The 17,190-nt window shown below is 43.9% G+C and overlaps 1 protein-coding gene across 5 annotated transcripts in view; it reads right to left on the minus strand.

Moving 5' to 3' along the window:
• Nucleotides 1–17,190, minus strand: part of MYLK (myosin light chain kinase) — a 359,252-nt gene that overhangs the window by 219,128 nt on the left and 122,934 nt on the right. For all 5 annotated transcript variants that reach the window (XM_053251749.1, XM_053251736.1, XM_053251728.1 and 2 more), the window contains 2 exons: nt 6,302–6,509; nt 3,544–3,592 (listed from right to left, as the gene is read on the minus strand). In XM_053251749.1, the coding sequence (XP_053107724.1) occupies nt 3,544–3,592; nt 6,302–6,509 (257 nt within the window). The remainder of the gene's footprint in view (nt 1–3,543; nt 3,593–6,301; nt 6,510–17,190) is intronic.

A 17,190-nucleotide genomic window follows, 5' to 3' on the forward strand; every position in this document is an offset into this window, starting at 1 on the left:
CCGTCTTTGCCCAGCTACCAAGACCCAGCCCTTCAAAAGAACATGAGCCCAAGTTTTGCATGCAAGCTCCTTTCAGACCTGACATGACAAACAGGCATTCTGTACTCCTCTCCTCCCACTCAAGTATTTCTTTCTTGTATTTCTATCTCACTATTTCTCCAACATGCCCAGGATGGTGCATAGGTCTTCTCCCCCATTTTATCCTCACAACAAGCCTGTGAAGCAGGCTAGGCTGAGAGATGGCAACTGCCCCAGGGTCACCCAGTGAGCTTCATGACCAAATAAGGTTTTGAACCCAGGTCTCCTGGTAGGGACTGCATGAAACAAGGTTGGAGCACATTAAAGTTCGACCAGGAACTTTAAGGAAAAAGGAGAGCAGGTGCTTGCCCATTCAGCTTCCTGCTGGGGAGGTATACATCCCAATAAGCCCCAGCACAGCATCAGCACACACATGGTGTCCACACATGTGCCATTTGCATGGTCAGCGTGGGGTTGCTGACCACACAAATGGCTCCCGCACATGTGTGGACACCATGTGCATGCTGATGCTGTGCAGGGGGGTTATTGGGATGAGCACCGCCCCAGCAGGAAGCTGAATGAGTAAGCACCTGCTCTCCTTTTTCCTTAAAGTTCCCGGTCCAATTTCCCAAAATGTGCTCGAACAGAGGTCCGTGCACATCCCTACTCTCTGGTCCAGCTTTAATCACTATATCACACTGACTCTTACACTGGCTGTATAAAATGTAAAGTAAGAATCAGCTCTGAGAAGATGTTTTAAAAAACAGAATTTACTTTCAGGACATTTTGAGGGGAGGGTGAGGAGTATCTCCAAATCAAGGCACGCAGAGTAGATGTTTGCATAATGAAATGTTCTGTTATAGGTTTCTCATGAAGTAGAATACTATTTTGCTATATGCCTTCATCTAGTATATGTTCAACACACATGCATGCTGTATGGCAACCCTGGTGGCACATAAGTAGCAAAGAACAGCCTAACTGCAACAGACAATATCAGACTTTTTATGGGCAAGTTCTCCTGAATTATTCCACACTGCAGCAGATTTGGCATCATCAACATGCGACTGCACAGCCCTGTATATGCATTACCCTACCCCAAAAACAGCACTCTCGTTTATCTGGACTTCTGATAGAATGGTACAATGTAGATATCCCTTGGGACATTTTCCTAAATAGAGATAGCCATAAAAAGGACTGAGCATGATATGATTTTGCAGAAAATTGAGAATTTGTTTTGCACATTTCTGACAGTGATCTTTATAGTAAGGCCCAGGGGCCAGTGGCAGAACCAATCAACCATAAGTGTGCCACCTTGACTAATTGTTTATTTGGCCTGTGTGAAGCTTCAGTCAAAGCTGAATACTCTACACAGTCCCCCTAGTACCATGTGGAGACAACCATTTTCACTGTGCAGTGCTGCACTTTGCCCAGCATCTGGGTGGGGGGCTTCTTTAGGGGAAACTGAGCCTTCTTGAATCCCTGCAACATTTTGGAGGGTGTACACAGAGTGCTGGGAAGTGTAACCCTTCCCACGCTTGCTGGACTTTGGCCATAATAAAGAGTTATCTATTTTTTCTAAAACCCTTCCCAGCATTTTCCTCATAGAGCTCTAAAAAGAGGGCTCCACCTCTCTTAAAGGGCCCTTCCAGCACTGAGAAAAGCAGAACAGTGGGAAATAGCTCTCACTTGGAAGGTTTTCTGCCAAAGTGGCCCCCGCTTGAAAAATAGTGAAGATCACTGTTTTGGGGGGTGAAATAAATGCTGATATGTGGTAGTTTTGAGGATTCATATTCTACTCATTTTCACTGGCCAGCAAATTGCAAAGGCACTGCATCAGGTTTTTTGTTTGTTCCACATGTCTACAATAGTGGGGGAAAGAAACATTCTTCTTTTGGCAATTGTTCTTACTGGTAAACTCAAACATCCATATGAAGACAGACAGAGCAGAGATGGGCCACAGTTCAGCACCAAGAATCATGCTGGAAAAGATTCCATGGCAGCATAGCTAACGTGCATGTCATTTCAGTATAAATTTATCTATGTACATCCACAAACAAATTAAGATGAAAGTTTATGGTGGACAGATATATGGAATTTCTTTTGTAATGACGACATGGGCCATGAATCTGTCACTCTGTGGTTTGGCTAGCTTTTTATATTTAAGAATCAATCCTTGGCACACTGGGAAATGCAAAACAAAAAACAAAAAAACTTTGGGCCAGCTGCACATTGTGGTCAACTAGCAAACCTACAGTACTCGCTTCAAATCGTAAGAACCACAAGAGACATCCCTTAAAAATCACAAGATTAGCATGAAAATATCATGATTTGAGAACATCAGATGGGGTGTGTGTGTGTTGGAATTTGTTTTACACCATCATCGCTTGAACTTTTATTCAAAATTTTAGGATATAGTCCAATTCTCAGAATTCAACCAGGAACATTCTAAACAGGTTCTTCCAAATCAAATGCTGAAAATGGTTTTCTGACCATTTGAAGGAACATCTAATATATAGAGTTAGTTTAACAGCATTAAATACTTATTTTGTTATGTTGGCCCAGCTCTGCTTATAGAAGAAAAACACAACAGAAGTAGCTATTTTAGTGACAATTCATCGATTCCAAATCAACAGAGTTGGACATTTTCACTCAACAAGCTTTGAAATACAAGGCAATACTGAAGCATGATCCAAATCCATGCAATTTAGGTTGGGCAATGCCCATTTCAGTGGTAAACATTACTAGAGCTGTGCAGGAACCAAGCCACACATTAGCAGAACATAATCAATGGTAGCAAATGGTAGCTGTGGATTTCAGGCAAACTGATCTTGGGTCAGGTGCATTTCATAGCTTACCCATAAGCGAAACAAGTTGTGTCAATCTCTTTCTGCTTCTGCAACGCATCTAAACCCCAAGAGAGACCACATACCACCTCAGCTCAAGCAGCACAGTAATACTAAGATTATGGGACAGGGTAATTTGATAATACTGAGCAAAACGAGGTAATCGGGAGGATGTCGGTAGGCAGCTAGAAACACTGAAGGCTTCTGAAATCACAAGTGTTGGAAAACAAATGTTCTGGGCTTCCTTTAATAGAACCATAGATTTTTAGATTTAGAAGGGAACTTGGAGGACTTAGTCCAAAGCTCAGACCAAAAAACCTCCTATAGCATTCCTGGCAGATGACTGTCCAGCCTCTTTTTGACTTACTACTTCTGTTTCTCTCTCTTTTTAAAAGCTAGTTTTATATCCAGTACTTTCCACTGAAATGGGAATGGGCATAAGGTCAGCTGGAAAGAGGGACACAAAGGACATCAGTTACCTTAGAGGCTTCAGAGGTTAGTGAAGGTACTGCAATTTTCCACAATTACTAGTTTCAGAGAATGCTTTCAAAAACAGCAACATTAATAGCAGTCTTTTAAATATATTTATAAAGTGATGCACATGTCAAAGGCTACCAAAGGAGTCCTACTCTAGAAATGTGAGCATTAATACAATTCTTACCCAGATCTTTGGAATTCTTACCTAGAATTTTTGGCACCAGAAGGCAAGCTGTACTTTTTCAAAACACTTCCTGTAAGCCAAAAAGAAAGAGAAAATATTTATTAGGCTACAGCCTCCTTCAGATTAAAGAACTTTGGCTGTGCACTTAAAAATAAAAAGTAAAATATCTACCTTCACATTAACTTCTATTTAAAGTTATCATGAGAAGACAACCATTGCTTCCCACATTGGCGCTACTTCCTCCACAAGCACACATCCCACACCTAGCTTTTTAATGCTGTTTCTAGTCTTACTGATTACTCCAGCAAGCAAGAAGACACAGAATACTGGACACGCTGGATTCTTTAGACAGGTAGGGCCATTTGGGGCAGTTCTTTTGTGCCACTTTCAAGAAGGAGCCCAAAACCAAGGCCTAGAGACAAAATGAGAGCCAGTGTGGTGTGGTGGTTAGAGTGCTGGACTAGGACAGGGGAGACCAGAGTTCAAATCCCCATTCAGCCATGAAACTAGCTGGGTGACTCTGGGCCAGTCACCTCTCTCTCAGCCTAACCTACTTCACAGGGTTGTTGTGAAGAAGAACTGAAGTATGTAGTACACCACTCTGGGCTCCTTTGAGGAAGAGAAGGATATAAAATGTAAAATAATTAATAAAATAATAACAAACATCTGCCACACAATACACCAGATATAACTGTAGTCGAGAAGAAAGAAAGAAAAGTTAAAATGATCGACATAGCAATACCAGGGGATAGCAGAATAGAAGAAAAAGAAATAGAAAAAATCACCAAATACAAAGATCTACAAATTGAAATTGAAAGGCTGTGGCAGAAAAAGACCAAAATAATCCCAGTGGTAATTGGCACCCTGGGTGCAGTTCCAAAAGACCTTGAAGAGCACCTCAACACCATAGGGGCCACAGAAATCACCATCAGCCAATTACAAAAAGCAGCTTTACTGGGAACAGCCTATATTCTGCGACGATATCTATAACAACTGACAATAAAATTCAGCCATCCCAGGTCCTTGGGAAGGCCTCGATGTCTGGATAAAACAAACCAGTCAATAACACCTGTCTGACTGTGTAAACAAGAAATAATAATAATAATAATAGAAAACCTAAGACCTGATCTCTTACTCTTCACTTCTACCTCTACACACACACACACACACACACACACACACACACACAGCTACTTAATGTCCTTTGACACATCCTCTGGAATTTCTAAAAGTTACTCATTACAACTTCTCAGTAGGACATTTGCTTTCAAGAGAAGAATTTGCAGCCTAGTTGTAATTCTACTAATTTATCTCACCTTTCCCTAAGTATGCCTCTCCTCACCAAGTCAGAAGCTCTGCTTTATATTATACCATGAACAAGATGCCTAGACTGAAATATTCACTGTATATTTAGCACCATCTAGTGGACATGAACAGACTGACTTACAAACGTTACTAGGTGGTAAATTAAAATGTTCTCTGCAGAGTTGGACAGATAGTAGCCTGAAATGACTAATGAAAAAAGCTTTAACAAAAGTTATGTTTCTGAAAATAATCAGAATGTAAACAAAACCAAAATGTACAGCAGCTAACAGGCTAAACCAGGAGTTCCCAGCCTTAGGTCCCCAGATGTGGTTGGCCTTGGCCATTGTGGGAGTTCTCAAACAACATCTGGAGGCCAAAGCTTGGGACCCCTGGAACTATGAACCAGGATGTCCCCAGATCAGATCTCATATCTACCATGAGCTCACAAGGAGGCCTTAAGTAAGCCCCTCAGTCTCCACCCTCCATCTGCAATACTACCGATCCTCCTTACACAGTAATGGTAAGAATTACTGAGAGAATGAGCTGAACTGCCTCAAATACTCCAAAAAAGTCATCTTATTATTGAAACAAATAATAAACCTACAAAATAGGCACAGAGACCTGCAATGTATTACCAGTGTTTGCACAGAAAAGCAAAATGACAATTCAGTTACACTGAGAGTAGAAGGAAAGGCGTGGGTAATTTCAGCTTCAGGGAAGCTGGTGCACTCTCAACCAGTTCAGCCCTACCTAACCAATACTCCCACCACCTGTTTGATGGCCAGGGTCAGCTGCACTCATTGCAGTCAGACCTAGCCTCTCAAGCTAGGGGGTAACTTTTCTCCTTGGAGTAAAACACATGGAACAGCTACTGTTTCATTGTCTTTCCAGTCAAGTAGTACAGCTTGCACTAGCTGACTCTACACTTCTGCCAGACAAGAGCAGAGTCAGTCCTTTCTTTGCCACCATGGATGAAGCATAATGGCTTACATCTGATTCCACACTAAAGAAGCACATGCATAACCAGCCAAGCTGAGCTAGTGTACAAAGATGTCTAGCTGTACAACATCATGGAGATGCTCAAAGTTGCACTTTCTCACAAAAGTTCCCTATGAAACTAGTGAGCAAGAGGCTTCATAGCATGAGAAGTACCACATGGTGGCGCAAACCCAAACATGTTTGCACTAGCGCAACACTAGTCCAGAAGGCAAACTGCAGCCTTAGCGTCAATGTTCCCTCCAACAGGGAATTGACTACAAGTCCCACAATTGTTGTTGACTACAAGTTTCACAATTCCTAGCCAAAGGCCATCACAGCTGGGCATGCTGGGAGTTGTCGTCAACAGCATCTGGAATTCCCTTTTAGAGGGAATGCTGTTTAGCACATCTGGCTTGTGCAACATCCTTGAACCTGTGCAACACATTTGTACAAGTGACTTGTTAGCCTGGATGTCAGCCACTGTTTGCAATCTTACCTTCCACTGTTAATTCCACCGTCACCTGGCGAGTGCCACCATCATTTTTAGCCTCACATGTGTATGGGCCACCATCTTCCTGCTGCACCCCTTTGATCACCAAGCTGAAGAGTCCTCGAATTCTGTGGTCCACTACATGGCGCTCTCCCTCTGTTAGGAGATGCCCATTTCTGTACCATGTGATCTGAGGGTCTGGAATGCCTCTGACCTAGAAAGATTGGATGTGGGTGACGTGGGGCAGAAGAGGGGAGGAATAGAAAGGGAAAGAAGAAACAAACATATTAAGTGATTTTATCTGGAAGAAATGCAAAACACTTTGCAAGCCAGTGGAAAGTACTTTCTGAGACCGTATCTGTTAAACACATACAAGTTGTTGGGAGCCAAGTGGCAAAAGTCTGAACAAAAGGAGAGAAACTATTGGGTGAATCAAGCTGTTAAGCTAGCAACACGGTTCCAATGGGCACCCAAACAAAACTTTGTCTGCCTGTTGAAATGGTTTAAAGCCATGAATTAAAAAAATTTGAAGCATCAGAAGGCAAATCTATTAGCGCATATTCCAATATAAAAGTCCCATGGCAGTTTGAAGACTAACAAGCTTATTAGAGCCTTGTTTATCAAATATCAAAGATGCAGTGAAAAAAACACATTTATTGAGCACTACAGAAAATAAATAACAAATAGGAACTGGCTTAATTTTGCCTCACAGGTATGCATATATTACAGTGAGAAGGCAAAAATGGGCAAATAGCAACAATGACACAGGAAAGCCAACATCGCCAGATGAATTTCATGAAAGGTGCACCACCCACCTTCCAAGATGAAGTGATGGGCTACCAGGGACAGGGGTCTTTCCAGTAATGGTGCCTTGATGTCACAATTCCAGACAGACCTATTTGCCTGGCACCAAGCTTGAGGATACTGAACTACCAGATAAAAATTCTTATATTTTCCCAGGCTTCTAAGTACGTTCGGTTTTATGGCTGCTTTTAACTTTCAGTTCACTGCTGTGCTGAGGAGGTTTTATTATATGTGTTATGATTTCAGTATATTATTTTAAGACATCTTGGAAACTGAAGGTTTGAAAGGCAGGGCAATTTTTTAAAAACTTCATTAAACTATACAATATTAGATATTTATTAAACTTTTACTGCTCTGCTTTTCCAGGGGGTCAAGGCATCTTACAATTAAACAAAATGTAAAACCAGTCAATGACAACAAAACAGAACAATAAAAATGAAATAGCCCTAAGAGCTAAAATGAAGATCACACTATGCACATCTAAAGGTTTTCCTAAAATGTCAAATCTAGATCACACCTGAAAACCAACGAGGTAAATATGCATGTCTCTGTTGAGAGGGAACTCCACAACCTAAAGCAGCAGCTGACCACACCCGCTCTCTTATTGCCACTTCTTTTACCTCAGACAGCAAGGTACTACCAATAGGAGAGTTCGGCAACCCTGGCTGTCCAACGGCTGCTGAATTACAATTCGGTTAGGCAAACACCTTGAATTGGGCCTAGAAGAAATTTGGTAATTAGTGTAGCTGGAACAAGACTGGAGTGATATGACCAGAACACGTTGCACCAGATAAGATCTGGCTGCTGAATTCTGAAGTACTTGTTCACACAATTCATAATCAACCTATGGAATTCTCTGCCACAAGATGTAGTGACCGCTAACACCCTGGATGGCTTTAAGAGAGGTTTGGATAAATTCATGGAAGACAGGTCTATCAATGGCTACTCGTCTGAGGGCTATAGGCCTCCTCCAGCTTCAGAAGCAACATACCTCTAAATACTAGTTGTAGGGGAGCAACAGCAGGAGAGAAGGCATGACCTCAGCTCTTGCCTGTGGGCTTCCCAGAGGCATCTAGTGGGCCACTGTGTGAAACAGGATAGGTCTTGGGCCTGATTTAGCTTGGCTTTTCTTATGTTCTCATGTTCCAACCAATTGAAGCTTTTTTAATACTTGTAAAAGACAGTCCCAAATAATCTAGCTGTAACTACGGCATGAATGACCACGGCCAGGTTTGACTTCTCTAGAAAGAGTTGCAACTGTTTCCCTATTTCTCAGACACACAGCAGTCAACACTTGCGAGTTCATACCCTGCAGTTGCCTGAGTTCACTGACATATCTGGGTTTTCAGGGACACATTTATATATAATTGAACGTCTATATGTGAATGGCAAGATTTCACAACTATTCAGACATTCATTGTACTTATAACAAAGTAAAGCAGGGGAGTTATACAGGGGCGTAGCAAGGTTGGAGTGGGCCCAGAGAAAACATTTTAAAATGCCCCCCCCCCCACTGAAACTCAGCTCACGATGCAAGTCATTGAGCCAGGTCTCACAAACAGTGAGACCCGGTTTCAGGAGTTCAGCGGGGAGAGCGAGTTAAGCCTGCTATCTCCGCACACGAGCAGGGCGGGAGCCCTGGGCAGCCAGATCGGCTGCCCACATGATTTCCGGCTCTGTGATGGAGCCGGCAGGGGCTGGGGGGAGCAGGTGGCCCCCGGAAGCTCCAGCACGCCCTGCACGAGTGCACAGGGCATGCTGGTGAGACCCATGGAGCCGGGGGGTCTCCTCGTGAGTAGCCGCGCTGCAGAGCCGCGCCACGGCTACTCACGATTTTTTAAAATGAGTTTGCGGAGCACTTGCTCCGCAAACCCAGTTTTGGGGTGGGCTACTTGAGCGGGTTACCAGCTGAAGAACCACCAGGCTTGCAGCCGAGCCCGGTGGTTCTCACGAATGCAGAAAATTGGGCTAGCGGAGGCTAGCCCAATATTCTGCAATCATGTGAATAGCCCCATCAAATGGTACTAGAGAAAGACCTGATGTTCTGGTAGCTCCAGGTCTTAACACTCACATCAATTTCGGAGGATGAATACAACTGAAGGAAGCCCGGGCAGGTGCGTGGCTGGGGGAGTCAGTCACGTGGCTTGCATCTGGGGGCCCCCCAAGGCAGCAGGCCCCCAGACAACCGTCTCCCCTTGCCCTATTATAGTTACACCCCTGGAGTTATAACTCCCAAGTATGCATGGTGTCAGTGCTGGCATCACTGTGAAGGAGTGTTTCAGGGTGCCACTATCACAAGTGACTCCCTACGAGAGTAAGGTACCGTGGTGGTGGAGGAGGAAGTGGCAGCAGCAGCAGCAGCAAATTTAAGTGTTATGGTAGTTACCTTCTTTTTTTGACCAGGGCCACAGGGGTCAGTCGTGGACCCTTTCATGACCCTGGGCTCTCAGCCAGTGCTTCAGTCAGCAGACCCCTGATACCAGCCCTGTATGGTATAAGACTACCACAGGTAATGACCAAAAGACACGTACAGAGGGAACACGCTGCCTTGTAGGAATTCCTTTAGCTTAAATTGGACCATATTGTGTGATTCTTTTGAATTGAATAATTCTTCACTTACAGTTAGTTAACAGAATCCTTTGGTCATCTTTTGGCTCTCACACATACATTTCAATTTTGCCCATGTGTTTTTATTTTGCAAACAAGCCTCTGATTTGAAGGAGGATAGCTGGTATGGCATATATGCCTAAATAATGAGATAAGTCTTTAAATGTTATATACAGAGAAGAGACCATTGGTAAACTACTCTGTTTTGAGGATGTATGTTTCAGGCTAGAGCTTGAGAGGTATTCCAAATAGAGTCAACCTCTGCTCTGAAAAAGATGTATCCCTGCCATTAAAGTGTCAGGTGATCCTAAAATAAATTGTCTGTTGCTGTGGTTTGCTGCTGATAGACCAATTCCAGAACTGCAGCAGTTTTTTGGCGGTTGTTTTTAATTTTTTCCCCTGGTAAGGCATTTCCAGGCTTTGCAGAAACATCTGCCTTCAATAACATGCCCACAATGGGTAAGGATTTATCTAAACCGCTGCCACATAAGGCTATAACTCTTATTTACAGCCCTGTCTACTCTCTACATGGGCACCATAGGTTCCGAGTGTAATAAAGAAAAAACTTTTCACCCAAGATTGTTGAGCAAGAACAATCACCTAAAGGAAAATGAATGTGTATATGCAACTTACTTCCACCAAGCAAGGACTGATTCACATTCCAAACTTTATTCACCATGTGCCTACGGGTAAACATTCTTAATGTAGGGATGGGCGAACGAGCTCAAGGTCGAGCCAGTTCACCATCAAATCGGAGGATGAGCCCTGAAGCCGGACCGGGCCACGTTTGGCTCGACCTTGAACCAGATCCCCCCTCTGGCTGACTTGGGACTGGTTCGGGGGTTCTAGTGTAAAATAAAAAATAGACATACTCACTGCCATGTCCAGTAGTCTACGGGGGTGCTGCTGCAGCTGGATCTCTGCCATTTCCCTCTCCTCCCGCCGGCCTCACCCCACTCTTCCAAGGGCTGTTTCAGCCCATTTTCAGCCCTTCTTCTCTGGTGTTGGCGGCCGTTCTTGAGGTGGCTGCACATGTGCCCTGGCCATTTGTGTGGCTGGGTCACGACCCAGGCCACACAAATGCCCAGAGCACATGTATGGCGGCCTCAAAAATGGCCACAGACACCCGAGAAAGGGTCAGAATGGCCCCCGGAAGAGCGGCGGGCGGCTGGCAGCGGGAGAAGGAAACGGCAGAGACACCCCCCGCATAGCAGCACCCCCGGAGACTGCCGGGACGAAGACATTTGAAACATGGGGCTATTGGGAGAATCCTGCCATTCAGGATGAATTCTGTGTTCTTCAGCAACATCCCTTTTTAAACAACAACAACAAAGTGCCGCCTTTGTAAAGAAGCAGATGAAACAGTGGACCACCTAATCAGCTGTTGTAAAAAGATCGGACAGACTGACTACAAAGAAAGGCATGACAAGGTAGCAGGGGTGATACACTGGAACATCTGCAAAAAATACAAGCTACCTGTAGCCAAACATTGGTGGGACCATAAAATGGAAAAAGTTGTAGAAAATGAAGATGCAAAAATATTATGGGACTTCCGACTACAAACAGACAAACATCTGCCACACAATACACCGGATATCACTGTAGTCGAGAAGAAAAACAAGTCAAAATAATCGACAAGGCAATACCAGGGGATAGCAGAATAGAAGAAAAAGAAATAGAAAAAAATCACAAAATACAAAGATCTACAAATTGAAATTGAAAGGCTGTGGCAGAAAAAGACCAAAATAATCCCAGTGGTCATTGGCTCCCTGGGTGCAGTTCCAAAAGACCTTGAAGAGCACCTAAACACCATAGGGGCCACAGAAATCACCATCAGCCAATTACAAAAAGCAGCTTTACTGGGGACGGCCTATATTCTGCGACAATATCTATAATAAGAACAAGAACAATATTGATAATAAAATTCAGCCATCCCAGGTCCTTGGGAAGGACACAATGTCTGGATAAAACAAACCAGTCAATAACACCTGTCTGACTGTGTAAACAAGAAATAATAATAATAAACAACTTTAGAACCCCCAAACCAACTCAAATTCGAGCCGAGCCAGAGGTCTGTTCAGGGAACACAAAACCGAACATGTCCGGTTTGGTTCATGTCTGGTTCACACTCGAACTTAACTGGGCAAATTGGTTTTGTGCACACCCCTACCTTCATGTTGGAAAGAAAAACCTGGGCCTGTAATACATTCATAAACAACTACAACATCCCAGTTTGCATACCCTTCAACTATTTCTATTTACCAGAGACAGTCCCGGCTTTCTGACAAATCACTGTCCGCACTTTTATATTTTGGGGAATGCCTCATTTGAGTGGGGCAGGCATGAAGGTAAATTCAGATGCATGAACACTAAGGCACTAAGCCATGCACAGCTTGACATTTTTTAAGTTGCACATCTTGTGTGGTATATATACTGAATTTGTTGCTAACATATTGTAGGATAGTTATTGGATATTTATTATTATTCATTGATTGATTGATTTGATTTGTATACCGCCCTTCCAAAATGGCTCAAGGCGGTTTACAATTAAAACTCACCACCAAAACAGTAAAGAGCTAAAACAATTTTAAAAACAATATAACAATTAAGAATTTTAAAACATTTTAAAAAAAAACAATTAAACATTACAGTGATTAAAAACCCCAAAATCGGGTTTTGAATTTTAAAATAAACCAGAAATTAAAACCCCCACAATTTAGGAAGCTGAGAAAGCTTGGGTGAAAAGAAGGCTTTTCAGGTGTTTTTTGAAAATTTCCAGAGATAGGGAGGATCGTATCTCGGCAAGGAGCGCATTCCACAATCTCGGGGCAGCGACTGAGAAGGCCCATCTCTGTGTCACCAACAAACGAGTTGGCGGTAACTGGAGATGGACCTCCTCAGATGACCTCAATGGGCGATGGGGCTCATAATGAAGATGACGCTCTCTAAGGTACCCAGGGCCTAAGCCGTTTAGGGCTTTGTAAGTTATAACTAGCACTTTGTATTTTGTCCGGAAACCGATTGGCAGCCAGTGTAACTCCATCAGTAAAGGAGTAACATGGTCTCTCCGAGATGACCCAGAGACCAACCTGGCTGCCGCGTTCTGAACCAACTAAAGTTTCCGGACTACGTACAAAGGCAGCCCCACGTAGAGCGCATTACAAAAGTCAAGTCTGGAGGTTACCAGCAGATGTACAACTGTTTTGAGGGCATTGATCTCGAGAAACGGGCTCAGCTGGCGTATCAGCCAGAGCTAATAGAAAGCACCCCTGGCCACCGCCTCAACCTGAGAAACCAGGGAGAGGTGTGAATCCACAAGTACTCTCAGACTGCGAACCTGTTCCTTTTGGGGAAGTGTGGCCCCATCTAGAACAGGCAGATCAAAATTGTCTCTAGAGTTCCAACCCGGCACAATAAGTACCTCCATCTTATCTGGATTCAGCTTCAGTTTATTTATTCTCCCTCATCCAGCCCATTACTGCTTCCAGACAGGCATTTAGGGAGGATATGCCAGCTCCTGAAGAAGTTGACATGGAGAAGTAGATCTGGGTGTCATCAGCATACTGGTAACACCCAGCTCCAAATCCCCTGATGATCTCTCCCAGCGGTTTCATGTAGATGTTAAAAAGCACTGGAGAAAGTACGGTGCCTTGAGGGACACCATACTTAAGCTCAGATTTTGAAGAGCAACAGTCTCCAGTCGACACCATCTGGAATCTATCTGAGAGGTAGGAGTGGAACCACTGTAAAACAGTGCCTCCCACCCCGAACACCCTCAGACGTTCCAGAAGGATACTATGGTCAATAGTATTGAAAGCTGCCAAGAGATCCAAAAGGACCAACAGAGTCACACTTCGTCTGTCAATTGCCAATTGGAGATCATCCATCAAGCTGACCAAGGCAGTCTCCACCACATAGCCCACCCGAAAACCAGTATGAAATGGGTCTAGATAATCAGTTTCCTCCAAGACCTCCTGGAGCTAAGAGGCCACCTCCCTCTCAATGACCTTGCCCAGCCATGGGAGGTTGGAAACAGGCCTATAATTGCTCAACTCCGAGGGATCTAATGCAGGCTTCTTTAGAAGAGGTCTAATGATTGCCTCCTTAAGACAAGGAGGCATCCTGCCCTCCCTCAGAGAAGCATTTATGATATCCACCAGGCTATTTACAACAACCTCCCTGCTAGATCGATCAAGCCATGTTGGACAAGGGTCAAGAGAACAAGTGGTAGGCCTCACCGATCCAAGCAGCTTGTCCACATCCTCAGGAGTCACAAACTGAAACCAATCCAGTCGAATCACATAAGAGGAGTCGTTGGGCATCTCCAGCTCAGACATCAAATTAATTGTGGAGTCTCCATCTAGATCGGCTTGAATCGGAGAGATTCTATCTGCAAAAAACTCTTTAAACACATCACAGCGGGTAACTGATGACTCTAAATTCTGGTTCGGCGGGGGGGGGGGAATACTAATCCCCTCACAACCCTGAACAACTCCGCTGGACGTGAATTCGCAGAGGCAATACGGGCAGAAAGGAACCGCCTCTTTGCTGCATGTATTGCCTGAGCATAGATCTTTAGATGTGCTCTATGCCGTAATCTGTCAGATTCGAGTCGAGTCTTCCTCCACTTGCGCTCCAGTCGCCTACCTTGCTGCTTCAGCCCCCGTAGATCTTCTGTATACCAAGGGGCCAACTTTGAAGCGGGTCGGAGGGGACACTTGGGAGCAATTGTGTCTAGTGCCCTGGTGAGCAAGTTGTTCCAATTGTCAACCAGGGCATCAACAGGATCACCAGCAAAGCCAATATTAAATCCCTCCAAGGCTTCTTGGAATCTTAAGGGATCCAATAAACTCTTCGGGAGGACCATTCTAACGGGTCCCTTGACCCTGCGGAGGTGGGAAGTGGTTGTAAGTCCAACCTTAACCAGATGGTGGTCCATCCATGACAATGGGGAAATCACAGGAGTCCCCACCCACGGAACACCACCCTGTTCAGAGTAAAATACCAAATCAAGTGTGTGACCTGCAATATGTGTCGGTCCAGAGACCACTTGGGATAGGCCCATAGTTGTCATGGCCGCTATGAACTCCTGAGGTGCCCTGGACAGATTGGTCCCGAAATGAACATTGAAGTCCCCCAGCACCAAGAGTCTGGGAGACTCCAACGCGAGTTCCGCGACCAAGTCCGTGATCTCAATAAGAGATTCCGCTGGGCAGCGGGGCGATTGGTACACCAACAGAAGTCCCAATCTATCCCTGGTCCCCAAACTCAAGTCCACACATTCAGTATGGTCTGATACCCTGACAGGGACCCTGGTAAGAGTCTGGGAGAGTCTGGGAGACTCCCATGCGAGTTCCGCCACCAAGTCCGTGATCTCAATAAGAGATTCCGCTGGGCAGCGGGGCGATTGGTACACCAACAGAAGTCCCAATCTATCCCTGGTCCCCAAACTCAAGTCCACACATTCAGTATGGAACCCCAGCACCCACCTGGTCTCTCACTCCAGGCAGCACTGGGTGGGAGATAGATGGACTCTCCCTTCCCTCTCTGCTGGGCTTCTATATGCTAGAAAAGCATAACTAATAATAATTGCCTTTGTGTACTGAGGACAGGCTGCATTCAGGTATACACAGCAGGCAGTGGAGAGCCTTATGAATACAATGAATATTTATATACCACTTTTCAACAGAAGTTTTCAAAGCAGCTTACATAAATATAAATAAATAAAATGGACAGGATCTTGACTGCTAATTCGAACGGAAGATGTTCTTCTTGCATATAGGATTATTTTCACTGATTTCCCCTTTCCCCTGAAAATATGTCTCTGACCTATTTGAGGTGGGGCCCAAAGGGCAGCAGCGGAAATGGGGGGCGGTCAGTGAGAAATATCCCTCTAACCTTGTGTGAGTGGAATGTCTTCCACTCATGAAGTTACTAGTCGAGCTGCTGCCCAACGTGTAGAAACAGAGAGGATGTGGCTCATGCAGTGACCCTTGGTATACTAATAGAGATGTTTACAAGCACATTCCTATCACTGAGGTGTTGGAGGGCACAAGTGCATCCACTGAATCATACTCAGTTTACAAACATGCATTATGGCGCTCACAAGAAAAAGCACCATGGACGTACGGAAAACCCACCTGTCATGCAACATGTGAATCAGCCCTGAGCGCATTTAGGATTGCAAGTTTCACAAATCAATAAAGAGCATCAATTTTTTTAAAACTTCCTTTGTGCAGTTTCTTCATCTGTCCAGTACATGACAGCATCATGGCCTTGGCTCATGAACTGCTCAGATAAGGGAGGAATCTGGACAGAGTTCAGTCTGCATCAAAGAATAATTGTTGCCCAATCTAACCCTGAAACCAGAAGAAGACTAAAACCATAAATGCCACCTACAATTTTCCCAAGATTTAAACTGCATAGACCTTGGGCTTTTGTAGAAAAGCTGCAATGTAACAACTCATATACATGCCAAAGAGTAACAAAACAATGTATGGAAGCATTTAATGGATACAGGGTCTAGGAAAAATGTTCTAACACATTATTTTATAATTTGCTAACTTGGTTACTCTCCCTGCTAACTTGGCAAAGAGGCACCTTTTAACGAGGCGATTCTCTTTATTTAGCAGGGGGGAAGTAACTGGCCCTATCCACCCCCAGCACATTATCTCCAGTGACTATTGCTGGTGTCTATATTATGGTTTCTTTTTAGACTGTGAGCCCTTTGGGGACAGGTAGCCATCTTATTTATTTGTTATTTCTCTGTGTAAACCACACTGAGGCATTTTGGGAAGGGCGGTATAGAAATAAAATAAAATAATAATAATAATAATATATAAATGGAATCAACTGAAGTTCTGAAACCTCAATAAGGTTTCAGAAAATGCATCTCTTTTTTGCTGGAAGGTGCCTTTTTCCACATCCAGTTTGAGTTTCTGTTAACATTTACTGGACTTATTTTTTTTTTTACATGTCAGAAGTATCACAGGCTATAAGATACCATTTGGACCTATGATTGTCTTATCCAGATACCTCAAAGGCTGAGTCAGTAAAACAGTTGTCTCCAATATGCTAACTGAAATAAATATTATCTAAGCAAATTAATGAAAGCAGGCCCAGTTACTGTCTATAGAAGCGTGGAAGTGTAGAATCTGTAATATAATGCTAACCTATACATTCACTTATTATAGACATACAAAGGAAGGAAGGATTCAGACTAATCAAAAGGTTGTTCAAACCTGAATGGCTTATAATAAATTTGTAGTGGTTAAAGTGTTGGACCCAGGACCATGGAAACCCCATGTTCTAACACAGCCATGCAGCTCACTGGGTTACCTTCAGCAAGTCTATCTCTCTCAGCCTAACCTACCTCACAGGTTTAGTTGTAAAAATTAATGCAGTAGCAGTGGCCTCATTATGTATGCCTCCCTGACCTCTTTGGAGAGGAAGTAGGAGAGAAATAAAATTATACTTGAATCAAA

Source organism: Hemicordylus capensis, chromosome 1 (genome assembly GCF_027244095.1).
Source record: "Hemicordylus capensis ecotype Gifberg chromosome 1, rHemCap1.1.pri, whole genome shotgun sequence".
Classification (NCBI taxonomy): domain Eukaryota; kingdom Metazoa; phylum Chordata; class Lepidosauria; order Squamata; family Cordylidae; genus Hemicordylus; species Hemicordylus capensis.